The sequence below is a fragment of the Arachis hypogaea genome, chromosome 1, assembly GCF_003086295.3.
Source record: "Arachis hypogaea cultivar Tifrunner chromosome 1, arahy.Tifrunner.gnm2.J5K5, whole genome shotgun sequence".
Lineage (NCBI taxonomy): Eukaryota > Viridiplantae > Streptophyta > Magnoliopsida > Fabales > Fabaceae > Arachis > Arachis hypogaea.
In genome coordinates this window covers 21235290-21252823 of record NC_092036.1, presented here as the reverse complement: position 1 = coordinate 21252823, position 17534 = coordinate 21235290, and the positions used below count along the sequence as shown (strand labels likewise).

The following is a 17534-nucleotide window of genomic DNA, read 5'->3' as shown; positions in this document are numbered from 1 at the left end:
TTGACTCTGACGTCGAGGGTGAATGCATGTCAGTAGAGGACTCGGATTTGGAGCATTAGGGGGCTAAGGATTTGGGAATTCCAAACACAGTTGAAGGAAGTGAAGCTGAATTTGTAGCACAACAGAATCAATGGGAAGAGGACATAAATAAAAATCGGGAGGATTGTATTTTGGCAGTGGAATCTAGAGCGGTTCAATACAATGATGAAAATGATATCATGACTATCATTCAAGCACAGAATAAGAAGATTTCACAAAAAAGAAGACAAGCAAAACATAAGGAGAAAGTACGGAGAAGTCACCTAAAAAAATGGAAAAGGTGTGTAATAATGATTTTAAATGATTTTTAGTTCATGAAATGTTAGAGGGTTGAGGGTGTTGGAAAATTGAGTATGATAAAAAAATTTTAGAAGAAAATTAATATAACTTGATATATTGGGGTTGATAGAGACAAAAAAAAGAGGTGGTGACTAAATTTGATATGACCCAAATATGGAAAAGTGATGCAGTATGCTAAAAATTTGTGGGCTCAAAAGGTACTTTTGGTGGTTTGTTATTAATGTCAGATGAGACGGTTTTTAGAATAAGTAATTGTTAAAAAAGGGTGAGATGGCTGTGTATTGAGGGAGTGTTGATAAAACATAATTTTAATTGTGCTTTTTGTCTGGTATATGATGCGCATGTGAGGAAAGAAAAGTTAATTGTATGGGAAGAATTGAGTTTTTTCTCAGGAATATGTCAAGTACCTTTTTACTATATGGGTGATTTTTAATGAAATTCTACGAGTGAAGAAGAGGAAAGGAGCTACCATGTTGATTGCTTCTACAGAAGAGTTTAAAACTTGGGTTCATGATATGGAATTGGTGGATCTAGATAATTGTCTGTTTACATGGTTCAGGGGTAAGTCATGTAGTCGGATTGGTAGAGTGCTAGTGGGCTTGGAGTGTTTAGAGTAGTTGCCTGTTGGTTGTGGAGGATACTAGGGTAGGAGAGGGTTCGAGACATTTTCAGAGTTTAGATTCTTAGTTCACACATGAAGGTTTTCTAAGAATGATAAAAGAGGAATGGAGGGGTTTAGGGGATGTTCATTTTACTGAAAAGCTAAAGGCTCTGACAGTTCTGTTTTTATTTGTGCTTGTGGTTGATGTGCTATATCAGATGGTTGGGGAGACAGTAAGGAATGGGCGTATTTTTTCTCTGATGGTTGAAAGGGATAATATTAAATTGTCTTATATTCAGTTTGCAGATGACAATATTCTGTTCTACCATCCACATGGGAAAACTATCAAGAACTACAAAAGGTTGTTGAGATGTTTTAAGATGATATCAGAGTTGAATATTAATTTTGATAAGTCTAGCTTGATTCCGGTTAATTGTGGGCATGAATGGACACAGAGGATGTGAAGGTTGTTGTTATGTAAGGAGTTATCATTACCAGTAAAATATCTTGGTATCTTTGTAGGAGCGAATTTAAGACTTGCCAAGACTTGAAAATCGGTGATAGACAAGGTAAAAGCAAAGCTTTGCATGTGGAAAGCGAAAACTCTTAATAAAGCTGCTAAGCTAGTTCTAATTAAGTCTGTTTTTAATAGCCTGTCTATGTATTATCTTAGTTTGTACAAGATGCCTAAATTTGTGGCGGAGAAGCTAATTTCATTGCAGAAGAGTTTCTTATGTAGTAAGGAGGATGGGAGAACTGGGATATCATTGGTGAAGTGGAAAGTGGTGCAGGCTCCGAAAAAACTAGGGGGTTGGGGTTGGTGATATGGTGATTCGAATTACATCTCCTTTGTTTAAGCGGTGGTGGCAATTCTCAAAAAAGAATGTCCGTTATAGAAAAAGATTATGTGTTCATGCAATAACTTGAATCCTTCAGAGATGCTAGCTAGTCAATCCATACCTATAAAGGGGCCATTCGAAGGATATATGTCAGTTATAAATCGATGGACCTCACTTAAGGGAGAAATTGATTAGAAATTTGTCTATGGAACTAGGAGATGGTAGAAAGATTTGGTTTTGGGAGGACATCTGGCTACAAAGTGGTACTCTAAAGGATACTTTTCCAAGACTTTTTCGGTTTTAAACCAAAGATGTTCTGTTATAGGGGAGTGTAGGTTCTAGGATGGTTTAGACAGGATATGGAATTTCCAATAGAGGAGAGAGTTGTTCCACTGGAAGATGGAACTACTAAACTAACTCCATGGAGCTTTACAGTCAGTCAAATTAACATCTGAGAGAGAAGACCGAGTTGTATGGAAATTTGATTAAAAAAAAGACCTTTATTCTATTAACTCTTTTGTGCAAGTAGAAAATTTTTTTAAAGAATATTACAAGTTATAACTTCACTAGCTCTATCTAGGGTGATCTTTTCCCACCAAGAGTGAAATTATTTGCATAGTTTACCTTGGTTGGATGGGTTAATACTAAAAAAAGATTTTGTAGAATAGGTGTTGTTGGTCATAATGATACTATTTGTGTTCTTTATAAAAAGATTTTGTAGAATAGGTGCCTGACGCTAACGCGTCATTAAGAACATTCGCGACCCACGCATACGCGTGCTGCACACGTCCGCGTCGCTTGCGCCGCCTAGTTTTCTTTCTCTATCTCTCCTAATCCTAATTCTCTCTTATGCTTTTATCCTTTTATTTTTCTCTCCTCATAATATTTGTCTCTTCTATTTTCAGTTCTTCTTTGCTTGAGGACAAGCAAACCTTTAAGTTTGGTGTTGACGCTACGCTTATTGGTTTTCTGGCACAAAAAGGAGGCAAATCATCTTCATTAAGGAGCACAACCTGAAGAATAAAGCGACCGCTAGGATAACTAAGGTGGTTGAGTTCCTTTCATTTTTATTCCTCCCCTCTTTTTCTATGTTATGTTCCAGTTTCCTGTTATTTCGCTTTGTTTGTTGCATGCTCCTTTATTAGTTAGAATCCTAGGACTAGTTTAGTTTCTTTTTTTTTTATGCTGAAAAGATGTTTCATGTACCACTCACTGAACTTGAATCTAAAAAGAAAAGAAAAAGAAGTGATGTACTGCATTAGAAATTGAGTTTAATTCTAAAAATAGTCTACTTAAATGTGGTGGTATTTTCTGTGATTTTTGAATGCATGATATGAACAGTGCATATTTGAATTTGAATCAAGGGATGTTGATGTATAAGGAATAGGAATTTAGAGAATTATTATGACTTCTCTGAAATAAACAAAAATTTAATCCTTGAAGCAAAAGAAACAGCAAAATAATAATAATAATAATAAATAAATAATAAAAGCAAGTTCCAAGGCTCTGAGCATCAATGACTAGGGAGATCAGACATGATTAAAAGCTCAAAGAGTTGTTTCCCTAGTCACATGCTTGTGGTGTGATTGTGTCAAGTAATCCTTGAGACAGAACACTTAGAATCGAGACCAAGTGCATTTAACAGAGTATGCCAAAGGCTTTGAGCACCATTGTCTGGGAGTAACTGAAAGAAAAATCAGGACTCAAAGAGAGTCCCCCAGTGAAGTGCTTGTGGTGTTTTTGTGTCAAGTAATCCTTGAGACAAAACATTTAAAGTCACGGCTAGGCTCAAGGTGCAAAGCACCAAAGAAAATAAATTAAAGTAAATTTTGCTGTGTTCAAGGATTAAACTGAAATATAAAGGATCAGAGAATTCATAATATTATTCGGATTCAAATTTCGAATGACATTAACATTCTTCTGATTCAAAGGAGAGTGAGATGCCAAACCTATTCAGGATTACAGTTATAAATCCCACTATAAAAAGAGACATGAGCTTAATCAAACTCTCATTCTCATGCAAATTCACATCCTAAACTTATATTAGTTTTGGTTGCTTGAGGACAAGTGGTGGACGAAATTTTGATAAAAGAGTTCCAGGAACTGTTAGAGAAGCTCACAACTCCGTTCAACTTAACCAGCAAGTGTACTGGGTCATCCAAGTAATACCTTATGTGAGTAAGGGTCGATCCCACAGAGATTGTTGGTATGAAGCAAGCTATGGTCACCTTGTAAATCTCAGTTAAGTGGATTCATAGGGTCAAATGTAATTGGATTAGATATTTTAAAAGATAAATAAAATAAAAAGGGATAGAAATACTTATGTAAATCAATAGTGGGAATTTCAGATAGGTGTGTGGAGATGCTAGAATCCTTTCGAATCTCTACTTTCTTATTGCTTTCATCCAATCCTTCTTACTCCTTTCCATGGCAAGCTGTATGTAGGGCATCACCATCATCAATGGCTACTTTTAATCCTCTCTCGAAAATGGTCCTATACGCTGTCACTGCACGGCTAATCGTCTAGAGGCATCACCCTTGTTGATGGCTACATCCCATCCTCTCAGTGAAAATGGTCCAAATGCTCTGTCACAGCACGGCTAATCATCTGTCAGTTCTCAATCAGGTTGGAGTAGAATCCATTGATTCTTTTGCGTTTGTCATCACGCCCAGCCTTCAGGAGTTTGAAGCTCGTCACAGTCATTCAATACCGGAATCCTACTCGGAATATCACAGACAAGGTTAGACTTTCCGGATTCCCGGGATCCTACTCGGAATACCACAGACAAGGTTAGAATTTCCGGATCCCCATGAATGCCGCCATCTATCTAGCTTATACCACGAAGATTCTGTTAGGGAATCTAAGAGATATGCGCCCGGCCTAGAGTAGAACGGAAGTGGTTGTCAATCACGCGCGTTCATAGTTGAGAATGATGATGAGTGTCACGGATCATCACATTCATCAAAGTGTTGTGCAACGTATATCTTGGAATAAGAATAAAAGAGAATTGAATAGAAAGTAATAGTAATTGTATTGAAACTTGAGGTACAGCAGAGCTCCACACCCTTAATCTATGGTGTGTAGAAACTCCACTGTTGAAAATACATAAGTGAAAGGTTCAGGCATGGCCGAATGGCCAGCCCCCTAAAACGTGCTCAATGGCCTCCTAAGATGAAGAATAAAACAAAACTGAGACCAAAGATGAAACGTGGTCAAAAGACGACTAATACACTAGTAAAAAGTCTTATTTATACTAAACTAGCTACTAGGGTTTACATGAGTAAGTAATTGATGCATAAATCCACTTTCGGGGCCCACTTAGTGTATGTTTGGGCTGAGCTTGATCTATCCACGAGCTGAGGCTTTTCTTGGAGTTGAACGCTAAGTTATAACGTATTTTGGGCGTTCAACTCCGGATCATGACGTGTTTCTGGCGTTTAACTCCAGACAGCAGCATGTACTTGGCATTCAACGCCAAGTTATGTCGTCAATTTCCGAATAAAGTATAGACTATTATATATTGCTGGAAAGCTCTGGATGTTTACTTTCCAACGCCGTTGAGAGCGCGCCATTTGGAGTTCTGTAGCTCCAGAAAATCCATTTTGAGTACAGGGAGGTCAGATTCCAACAGCATCAGCAGTCCTTTTGTCAGCCTTTTTTCAGAGTTTTGCTCAAGTCCCTCAATTTCAGCCAGAAATTACCTGAAATCACAGAAAAACACACAAACTCATAGTAAAGTTCAGAAATGTGAATTTAACATGAAAACTAATGAAAACATCCCTAAAAGTAGCTTGAACTTACTAAAAACTACCTAAAAACAATGCCAAAAAGCGTATAAATTATCCGCTCATCAACAAGCAACAGTTTAAGTTTGGTGTTGTGATGCGTGAGCATCTTGTCTATCTTTTCCTAATGAATTTGCATTTAAATTGTTGAGTTTAATTAAGAATTAATTATATTTTAGCCACTATGGATGCTATTTTGAGTTTTGGACAATTTTATTTATTTTAGGTAGCATTCGGCGGAATATGACGGAATTTCTGCAGCACAAGAATCAAAAGAAGATAGAGGCGAGAAGTGACGCGTACGTGTAACTGACGCGTACGCGTGATTTGGAGGTATCCACGGCGACGCGTGCGCGTGACTGACGCGTACACGTGATTTGAAGATTTGCTCAGCGACGCGTACGCGTGACCGACGCGTCCGCGTGACTTGCGAAGAAGACCAGCGACGCGTACGCGTGACTGACGCGTACGCGTGACATGCTCCACGTGCAGAACATGCAGAAACCGCTAGGGGTGATTTCTGGCCCCATTTAGCACCCAAGTTAGGTGCAGATCCACTAAAGCCAAGTGGTCCCCATGTTACAAGACGCGGAGTAGTTAGTTAATTCTGATTTAAATTCAAATTTGATTTTAAAATAGGAAAAGATATTATCTGAATTTAAAATATTAGATTTTAAATTAATTAGGATTAGTTATAAAAAGGGGAGACTTCTCTTCTATGAGGTACATTACATTAGAGGGATTCCATTAGGGAATTCTATACAAATTTACATTCTACATTCCATGAGCAACTAAACCTCCACTGTTAAGGTTAAGAGCTCTATCTATTTGTATGGATTGATTTTATTACTTTTTCTATTTTAATTTATGTTTTGGATTTATATTTAAGAATTGTTTTCATTCTTTATCTTATGAATTTGGGTGGAACGGAAGTATGACCCTCTTTCTATTTGAGTTCTTGTATAACTTGGAAAAGCTCTATACTTGAATAACAGCTTGAAAACATATTCTCCTAAATTCTAATTATCTGGATTTAACAGGATACGTGACATATAATCCTTTTATTCTTTGGGTAATTAGAGTTTTTTGTGGCTTGCAAATTGGAATTTGATCATGTACCTTTTAATTGGAATTAATTGACCAAGGAATTGACAGTTAATGAATTTTAGAGGAGACTAGGAAGGTCTAAGGAATTAGGGTCTAGTCACATATAGTTTGCCATAAATTAAATCCTACATAATTAAAATAGTTAGTAAGAAAAGTTAATCCGGAAAAATAGATAACTCTGAAACCTTAACTGTTTTCCCATATTTTATTTTTAACTTAATTACTTGCGTACCTGCCTTATGATATTTTAACTTAACCTTTTAAACATCTCAATATCAAAATCAATTTCTGCTTGCCTAACTAAGCCAATCAATCAATCATTGTTGCTTGATCCATCAATCCTTGTGGGATCAACCCCTACTCACGTAAGGTATTACTTGGTACGACCCGGTGCACTTGCCGGTAAGTTTGTGGGTTGTAAAATACCGCACCATCTCTCGGTCTCAATCTTTCCGTCTCTGTCTTTCCACCAAACGCTACCTTAAGAAATGTTAGAAATAATATTAAATAACAAAATTAATTAGATACTTATTTCAATTTTATTTATGTCTCTATTAGAATTAATATTCAAGTGAAATAACACATTTTAGAAAATATTTAAAATTCACGTGAAACTATTTCCTCAATTAAAGTACATTTAATTAAGTTAAGGAATAATTAGTTATCATACTTTATGGTGGATATCATGGTTATATATATATTAAAAAAGTTTAATTAGATTAAAAAAAGCACGTGATCGAACACTTTAATTAATATATATAAAAATCTCTTGGTATCAAAGTGTAGTTTCACATCTGCAATGTGAAAATCGTATGTAAAGGAATTACAATTACAAAGAGATTTAACATTATATATAAAAAAATAAAATTAAATAAAATATAGTCATGAGATTACACTAGAATACAAAAAGGATATATTGGGGTATATGGAAGGAGAAAATAAAAGAATATATTACAAAACTCTCTTTCAAAAATTATGTAATTAAATAAAAATTTTCAATGTAATTTATGTAAATTAAATAAATAAATAAATAATGTGAGAAAATAAAGCTTTACATGTATGCTACGACATAGTGAAATTTTGATTATAATGAATTTTAGTAGACAAAGTCTTAATATAATATGTGAAAAAATATTTACTCAATACTCTATAAGATATAACACTAAAAATAGATAAAATTTTATTAGAATTCGATATATATAGATTACTTTATGGAAAGATAATTTAAATAATTATAGAGATTGTTCTTTTATTTTATTAGTAAATCAAAATGTGAATTTTAACCTAGAGCAACTTCCACTATTTCATTATGCAAAATTAATCAATCAATTATCTGATATAATGAATTACAATTAATTGATTGATATAAATTATAATAAATTATGTGATACTTAAATATTTAATTAAATTATTTAATAAATTAATTTATTATAATAAAATAAATTTAATGAATTAAATAAAATAAATTGAAAAATACTCTTAGCAGTATGTTATATAATCTTTATATTAAGTGTATGAACCTAATTTTAATATAATAAATAGATAGATAATAGATAATGTAATAAATAATAGATAATATATTGGACAAAAGGTCTACAAATTAAAAATTTTTATTATTAAAATTATCTTTTTTTATCGGATTTTTTTTCAAGTTTATAATGTATTCAATATTTTAAAATGTAATTAATATTATAGAATTAATAAATGAGAAGTAACTTTTAGATTATTGGTTTTGCGAGCATCTTAGGCACCCAATACAAGAAGAGACCAAAGAAAAAATTATTATTTCAAAAGAATTAGAAAAAAAAAAAAAACAGTAGTAAAAAGTGGCGTAAACATAACATCACTTTCTCATGAGTCCATCAACTAAATTTCAGAAGCAAATTATGAAATTCTGACAAGCTAGAAATAGAACATGATTGCAAGTTGTAATTTCCAGTGAAGAGGAAAAGAAAAATCACTTGGGACAAAACGATTCTACTAAACCAATTAATACTTGGGACAAAATGATTCTACTAAACCAATTAATCAATACACAATTGTACATTTCCTGACACAAAAATAAAAAAATGTAGAGAAAATAATTTTACTGTTTGTCATCTTTTCTATTGGAAAAATCTAAGTGTATTATGTATTTGTACACCCAAATTCCTTTTGGAGAGCAGCTCCTTGCCCTTGAGAAATTATACACATAGTTCTTAAAATCGATTTAGATAATCGATGAATACATGGATCATTGGTTGAATTACTTATCATAAAGTTTAATCAAATACATATATAAATTAGACATAATTTCATTTGAATATATAATATATCTATTTTGTATGGCAACATTTTACAGAAAACATCTATAGTTTAATTAGTAATTATGAAATGTGGAAAGATAATTTGGTACAAGGTACACCATTATGAACTTAAATTATAACCAAGTAAGGAAACTCTTGTGAGCTAAAAAGAAAGTTCACAAAGTGAATTGGAAACCTAGACAGTGTCCAATTAAGTGACCATGTCAAGGAAATCTCCAATTAGCTCTCCTTGCTTTGCCACAAGAAACTCCCAAAGAGATTAAAATTTACATATTTGGATCATCTACATTTTAAATTTCACTTTAGAGAATAAAATAATAAAATATAATCTCTTACAATTTATTTCATAAATAAAAAAAAAATTTGAAAAAAAAAAACAATTCAACACTTTTAGGAGTTTGGTGATGACTGATGAACCACAAAACGACATAGTATTTGGGCCGGAACATTATTATGCCAATTATTTATGGTCTGAAGATGGTTTTGTCCATCTAATAGGTAATAAGTTTTAAGCCCTCTTTGTCTTTTATATTTCTTAAAGAATTAGTTAAAAATTAGGCCCAATAGGTGGTATCCCTAGAAAAAGCCCAATTATTCTTAGGTGAAGTGTCCTAATTCCTAAAGAAAAGTTGAAGTTGGATGGAAGCTGGAGGCAGCAGCAGCAGTGGCGAAGAAGATGGTGATGCGGCATGGAGGGCGGCCATCAATTCCATCGCCGGAACCACCACTTACCCCAATCCCAATGCCGCCCAAGAACGCAAGCCCAAAGCCCCACACCTTAAGCACTACCAACTCCAGGTTCGTTTCTTTCTGTTTCTAAACTCTGATTTGTAAGCTGAGGACACATATGTCCTTTCTCTTATTTACAATGGTTAGAGGAATTTTCATTTATTTGTCTTTTTCTTTTAAAATTTAGATAAAAATATAGGAATGGTTTATATCTAATATGTCGGCCTAGGAATTTATTTTTTTTGAAAGAAAACTCTAATGAGTGGGTGTTATGTTCCACGTTTCCCAATTCCTTTTTCTTGGTCTTATGGTGATGATGATGCTCATGGCAGGCACAAAAGCTTCTACATGACATGTTGGAAGAGACTATAGAGATAGTGAAGGAACCTGATCCTGTTCTGAATGATGAAGATCCCAAGATCAACCAAGAAGAAGAAGTAAGAGAACCTGGCATTCGCTTGTTCAAGCATGTTCGCCAACCAGGAATAGTGTTTGATCATTTTGGTAACTCACTGAATCAAATGACCCCTTTTCTACTGGCTTACTTGTCTATTCATGCTTGGTTTTGAAATTTCAATATATATTTATGGTTTCTATCTTTAATTATTTAATCTCTGTAATGTTGCAAAAAAGCTGCATTTCATAATAATAGTACTAACTTTTTTTCAGAATATAGAACACGCACCTGATTCTCTAATGGTTGAGAAGGTGGATCCCCAGGATGTACTCTGCAATCTATTGTTTTGTTGACCCCATCAGAAAAATTTCAAATGATTTTTTTTTTCTTTGAACTTTTTAGTGTTTGTTTTGTTTTGTGATGTTGCATGACAATCAATTATCTATTTTGTTAGTTAGTTAAGCATTGAGTTTCTGAGAAGTTGTCAAGTGTCAGTTTTGTGCAAGTACTAGCATGCATGCCTAGGGCCTCTGCTATTATGGCTTCTTATTTGGTCTGCCTCAACTTGTTGCCCAACTGAACCACAATGATTGTACTTGCTAACCACTGGATCATATAATTATGTAAATTTTACAAGTGTTATAGTTCGGTTCATCTAACTTAGTTGGTTTAGGGATCTAAAACACAATCTTGAAGCGATGAATTCAATCTAACATCTAAACAGGAAAACTAAAACTTTTTATGCTTATATTAGTACATTATAAAATCCTTGTTTAACACTAAGTCAATAAACAAACTACTTTTCTCTCACTTTTACTTTTCATCTTACCATCTCACCATTTCACTTCAAGGCAAATTGAATACAGTCTAATCATAAGTTGCTTACAAACACCACTTGAAGTTGAAGATCGAAAACATGTGGGTCGCCCACCTTAGCAGAACGTCCACTTTTGCAACTAATTAATGATGTGTTTGTCCACCCTTATCGTTACCATGACGATTTTTGTCTTTAGCATGCTGAGAAACTGATGCACTTTATGATGTTTAATGATAAAAATAATAATACTCAAATTTGTGATTTATTTTCCAATATTGACAATTGCATTGCATTTTGTATGTAGTTTAGGGTTTAAGGTTTAGGCTTATATGTATATATGTGGCTGCAGATGAACCCGAACCACCAAAGAAACGACCGAGATTACTTCCTGGAGATGATATTGATGAGAAATCAAAGAAGGTGTAGTAGTTAAAATCTTAAAATCTATACATACATGTCTCTTTTGTCTTATTGCCTGTTTGTCTTATATGGATTGAGTCAACAGTTTAAAAGGCGGGTTAAATCTGTTGCTGTCGAAGGGAAAGATTTAATTGCCGCAGCAAATGACGCGAACAAGAAATCCTTAGCTAAATTTGAAGCCAAAGTCGCAGCAGCAAAAGCTAAAGCCAAGAGAGAGGAGGAAAGAGTTAACAATTTGAAAAAGATTAGGGGGGAGAGGTGGCTGCCGTCCATGGCGAATGAACTGCATCGGTAATGTATCATCGTTGTACAAACTTCATGTGAAGTTGATAATTGAGAACCATTAAATGATTTGAACAATTTGACTAAATTGTTATCAACTGTACAATTTAGAATGGTAGTTTCCTACACATTACCAATTGAATGAATGTAATTGTGTAACAGTTAACACGTATGAGGGCCAAGATCCTAGTTTCGCGCATGGACATTGAATATATCACGTCAGCACTCAATGGAACAAATTGACATTCCGGATTAAAATAATCAACTTTTAAATCTTTGCAAACCTAAATTCAAAAGAAAAATTTTGTAGGAATCAAAATAAAATTAATTAGAAAAGAAATGATATGTAAATCACATCTTTTTATTCTACTCTTATTTATGGGTCGTCAATGTTTTTGGTAAGCCTTGTAAGTAATATTTTTTATCTTGAGGCTGTGAGTCTATTTAACTAGTCTCTATGGGCTCATCCAAAACCAATGTTTGGCATCGGCTTTCTCTAGGTTCATTAACAAGGAATTGTTCCTGACCATAAAAGAAACTCAAGGAATTGTTCACCAAAGACACAAGCGAATAGGATTATCAGGTTGGTTGGAACAAGGCTTCAGACAAGACCTCAAAAAAAAAAAAAAAAAGAATTTAGGCTTTAGACGTAAAAGATCTAGCCATCAAAGCTTTCCCAAAGAGAAACCAAAAAACAAAAGAAAGCTTTCCCAAAGAATCCTAGCAGTGGTGGTTACGTTAGTATTGTGATTGTATTTGTATGACCAAAAATAAATATATAAGTAAATAAATAAAATTAAGCTTAAAATTGGAATAAAAAAATATGCATACCAAAACAAATTTAATTTTTATGAATAAAATAAAATACAACATTTCTATTTTCTTGTATAAAAAAAGAATAAACTGTTCTGAGGTGGTATCTGAAATAAAGATAAGAGAATCGACCTAAGAGAATTTCTAGCCGCTTGATGTTACTCCTCCGTTCTCGACTAGACAGTAGTGAGAGTATCTGAAAGAATTCTTATACTTAAGTTAGCAAGAATTTTAATAAGGTATAATTTAATTTGGATGAAAAAAATACTAGAAGTGTTATGATATTTTATAGAGTAAATAGTAAGATTTAGTCATACTTGAGGATTACTTTTGTTGATGGTGGACCAGTATCCCGATTGTTGAGTAAGTGGTTATTTCAAAATGTGAAAACAAATACAATTCTATATAATAAAAACACGTATGTATAAATAGCTTTCTTACATTTTTTTCTAAAAATGTTAATAGACGCACTTTCCCCCCAAGTTTCAACATGGATCTGTGTGGTTCTTAATTTCGATTCTTTTTGTACCATGATAAATTTTGTTCTGTAGTTAACGGAATCAATCATATATGTTCATTAACATTACATATTATCAGCGAATAATAGTCAAATTTAAACTACCACGTAAGATTTATTTAAGGTTTAAGTACGATTTTAGTTCCTAAAATATAGGTCGAAAATTATTTTTGTTTTTAGCCTTTTTTTACATATAAAATCGTTTCTAAGGTTTAATTTAGTTTTAAAATCGTCATTTTTACCAAAATTTTAATTTTTGTTATCAAATTATCCCTAACCAAAAAAATTATAAATAAAAAAAGGTAAAGAAAGAGAATGGGGAGAGGAAAGGGAATCGCAAGGGGGAGGGAAGAAGGAGGAGGAGGGAAGGGAAGAAGCATGAAAGAAAGGAAGAGGGAAAAAGGGGAGACAGCGCCGGCAACGCTTGAAACCACCGTCGTCGTTGGAAATCAGAACCAGAGGGAGAGAGAGCTTGCGAGGAAGAGAGGAGGTGTGAGCCTTGCCCCCACGCCTTGCTGCATTCGAATAGCTTGTGAAGAGAGAGAAAACGCATGACCAGGAGAGGAAGAGGGTTGCCTCGTTGCCTGATAAACCACTATTTTATGGTTTATTTTGTATTGAATTGAGTAGATTTTGCCAACTATTCCCACACTTATTCATGTAAATTGTATGTTTTTAGGTTTCCTTCATAATTTTGTACTATGATTGAAAACATGCTTCTTAGACATTAAAATTGCTAATTTCTAATCTTCTCTTATTATCATTCGATGCCGTGATATGTGCATTAAGTATTTTCAGGTTTGATAGGACAGGAATGGCTTAGAGGATGGAAAGAGAGCATGCAAAAGTGGAAGGAACACAAGAAATTGAAGTTTAGAGAAGCTGGCGGCGACGCGTACGCATGGACGACGCGTACGCGTGACTGGTGCAGCAGACATACGACGCGCACGTGTGGCCAGGTGCAAGGTTCAACGACGGTTACGCGTGGCTGATGCGTACGAGTGACAAGCGTCACGTGCTGCAATTAACAGAATTCACTGGGGGCAATTTCTGGGCTATTTTTGATCCAGTTTCAGGCCCGAAAATACATATTAGAGGCTGGGAGTGGAGCAGAATCATTGAATCACTTTTCATTTTTATTCACACTTTAGGTTTAGATGTAGGTTTCTAGAGAGAGAGGCTCTCTCCTCTCTCTAGGTTTTAGGGTTTTTAGTGTTATTTCTTCTCCAATTCAGATTTTCATCTTGCTTTAATTTAGTTTATCTTCTACATTCTATTATTCTAGCATCTTAGTTTATCTTTTCTTGTTGATTTCTTTATTTTCTCAATTTATTTTATGAACTCTTCATGTTAGATTCAATTTCCTTTTAATACAATTTGAGGTATTTCATGTTTACTGCTTCTTTCTTCATTTGTTGTTATTGATCCCTTGCAATTTTTAGTCTTAGATTTTACATTCTCTTATTACTTTTCTATACTTTTGTTTTGTACATTCCAAGTGTTTGATAAAATGCTTGATTGAATTTTAATTTAGATTTTTATGTTCTTGATTTGGATTGCTGGTTAGCTTGAACTTCACCAAAGCTAGTCTCTTACTATGAGTTGACTAGGACTTGTGAACTCAAGTTGATTATATGTGCTTGACCTTCCTCCATTGGTTAGAGATTAACTAAGTGAAGGCAATTCACATTTACCATCACAATTGACGATGATAATGAGGATATGACTTCTAATTCTCTTTCCTTGCTAAGAGATTCCTTAGTTATTAATTTATTTTCTCACCATTTTACTTTCTTGTTACTTATTACAAAACCCAAAAATATGCTTTTTCATAACCAATAATAAATAAACTTCCCTACAATTTCTTGAGAGACGACTCGAGGTTTAAATACTTTGGTTAATTTTATTGGGTTTGCTTAAGTGACAAACAATCTAAACGTTGACCGAGGATAATTTTTTGGTTTAGAACTATACTTACAATGCGACATTTTTGTGAAATTCTCTACCGACAATTTTTCTCCGTCATCGCCGTCACGCTCCGTCGCTGCCGCCACTGCCGCCAGTGTTTCTGGTCCTCACTGCCGCTTCTGGTCCTCGCCGCCGCTTCGCGTCCTTACTGTTGCTCCTCGTCATTAGTCCTTCCTAGGGTTCTGATTTTGTTTCTGATTCATTCTGCTTCTACTTTTAATTTCTTCTCCTTTTGATTTTATTGTTCTTGTGCTTCTGATTCTGATTATGATTTCATTGTTTTTGACTTTTTGTGCTTCTGATTCTGTTTCTTTGATCTCATTGTTGTTGCGTTTCTGATTTTATTATTCTTCTGATTTTATTGTTCTTCTCTTTCTTTGATCTCTTTGTGTGTTTGTTCTTCTGATTCTTTGTGTTCTGATTTCTTTGATCTTTTGATGCTTTATCAGCTAGGGATGTACATGGTCCGGTCCGACCCAAGCCCAAAAAATTTTGGATCATGATGGCCCGAACCCGAAGTGGCTCGGGGCTAACCCGGGAAAAAAAATGAAACCAGAGAGAAAGATGAAACCAGGATCGGGCCATACTTCGGGTCATCCAAACCCGGCCAGGTGAGAATCATCATTAATAATGAGCTAGGGGACTCATTCATACAGCCACGACCATGAGCCCTTAGCCTCATGTAGTCACGCCTCACATCTCACAAGCCCTCTTCCATGCACCCTGCCACAGTACCCTCTCAACTTTTCCCCTCAGACGGTCATGGCACCACCGCTAGCCTTCCCGTCGTAGTCCTCTCTGCGCCTCTCACCAACCATCACACTCTTTCTCTCTCAGCCCTCTCTCCGTCTCTCACGAGCCACCATGAAAGTGCCAATCACCGCTACCTAGCCTCGAAGTCACGACGGTGGTGCACTACTTCTCGCCTCCCGGTGAGGACGTCCCTCGACAACAACGACAATTACAAACGGCGACGGAGCTTCTCTGACCATCAAGACCTGAACGACGGCGACGACTGCTTTTGCCGCTGGTCTTCTTCTTCTTCTCTTCTCTGGCCCCTGCTCAATCTCAAGTAAATAATTAATGTTTTGAATTTCTTATTAAGGATTTGATTATTGGAATTTCTGATTAGGAATTTAATTATTGGACAATAATTTCTGATTAGAGATTTTAATTATTGGGATTTCTGATTAAAAATTTAATTATTGGAATTTTTGATTAGAAATTTTGATTGTTAAAATGTTTGATTAGGGATTTGATTATTGGATTTTCTGATTAGGATATGAACAATGGGAGGAGGAGATAATTGTGTTTCTCCACCAATCACCGAAGAGAACAAAACAATAGAAATTGAAGCTGGAAATCTTGCTGCTCCTGCTCCTTCTTTTACTATTAATGCATCCACAACTCCTACTACACTAGTGCACCATAAGTAGATGAAGAAAACAAAGATGCAAACAATAAAGATCCATAAGTTGTTTGTAAGGGAAAAAATCGCATGTTTGGCAGAATTTTACTGAACTTTTATTAACTGAGATAAAGGGATAGCACCAGGCTAAATGTATTCATTTCGAGAAAAATATAGTTGTCACCTTACTAAACATGGCACAAATTCTCTAAATAAGCACTTGAAGAGTGTTTATAAGTGGATATTTACTAAAGTGGGGAAGAAGGGGCACTTTATGATTATATGCCTAAAATTGATGAAGAAGGAAAACTATGCAAAGCCTTTAAGGTTTATAACTTGGAAGATTGTAAGAAGTCTATAGCTGAGTTTGTTGTACTTGATGAAATGTCGTTTATAGTTATTAAGGGGATTGGGTGCTAAATCGATTTTAGCTAAGATTTACGGTACCATCTAAGGTGATGGTCTCAAGAGATTTCTTTCAACTTTATTTATATGAGAAGAAAAAGCTAAAAGTTGGCAAAATCATGTGCTCGGGTTTGCTTGACAACAGATTACTGGATATCAAATCAGAATTATAGTTATATGAGCTTGACTGCACATTTCATTTATGAATAATGGAAGTTACAAAAGAGAATTATAAATTTCTGTCAGATTGAGAACAACAGAGGTGATACAGTAGGAAGAGAAATTGAGAAATGCTTGTGAGAAGGGTCGGTGTGTGGAGGAAAGTATATGCATGTGAGATGTTGTGATCATGTTCTTAATTTGATAGTGAATGAAGGAATTAAAGAGCAAAAAACTTCAATTAAAAGCATTAGCAGGTATGTTAGGTCCTTTCCTCAATGGACTAAAAAATTTAAAGACTACATTGAGTCCGAGTTGATTGAATCTAAAAGCCTTGTGTGCTTGGATGTTCCAACTAGGTGGAATTCTACCTATCTAATGTTGGAACATGCTGAGAATTTTGAAAAAGCTTTTGATAGACTTTATGATCAAGAACCTGATTTTCTTAAATGGTTTGGAGAGGATAGTGGGAAAAAAGGAAAGTTGGTCTACCTATATCACTTGATTGGCAACATGCTAGATTATTCATTGAGTTTTTGAGAATCTTCTACGAGATAACTTTGAGTTTCTCGTATATTTTGCATGTCATATCAAACAAATATTTTCATGAAATTGCATCTATTGCTTTTCAATTAACATCT

At 34.6% G+C, this 17534-nt stretch overlaps 1 protein-coding gene across 1 annotated transcript; it reads left to right on the top strand.

Annotated features, from left to right (window-relative positions):
- Positions 1–9431: 9431 nt before the first annotated feature.
- LOC112800445 (uncharacterized) lies at positions 9432–11795 on the top strand. The gene is made up of 4 exons (XM_025842730.3): positions 9432–9776; positions 10040–10211; positions 11271–11341; positions 11427–11795. The coding sequence occupies exons 1-4, from the start codon at positions 9618–9620 to the stop codon at positions 11634–11636; spliced, it is 612 nt and encodes a 203-aa protein (XP_025698515.1). The 5' UTR covers positions 9432–9617; the 3' UTR covers positions 11637–11795.
- The last annotated feature ends 5739 nt before the right edge of the window (positions 11796–17534 follow it).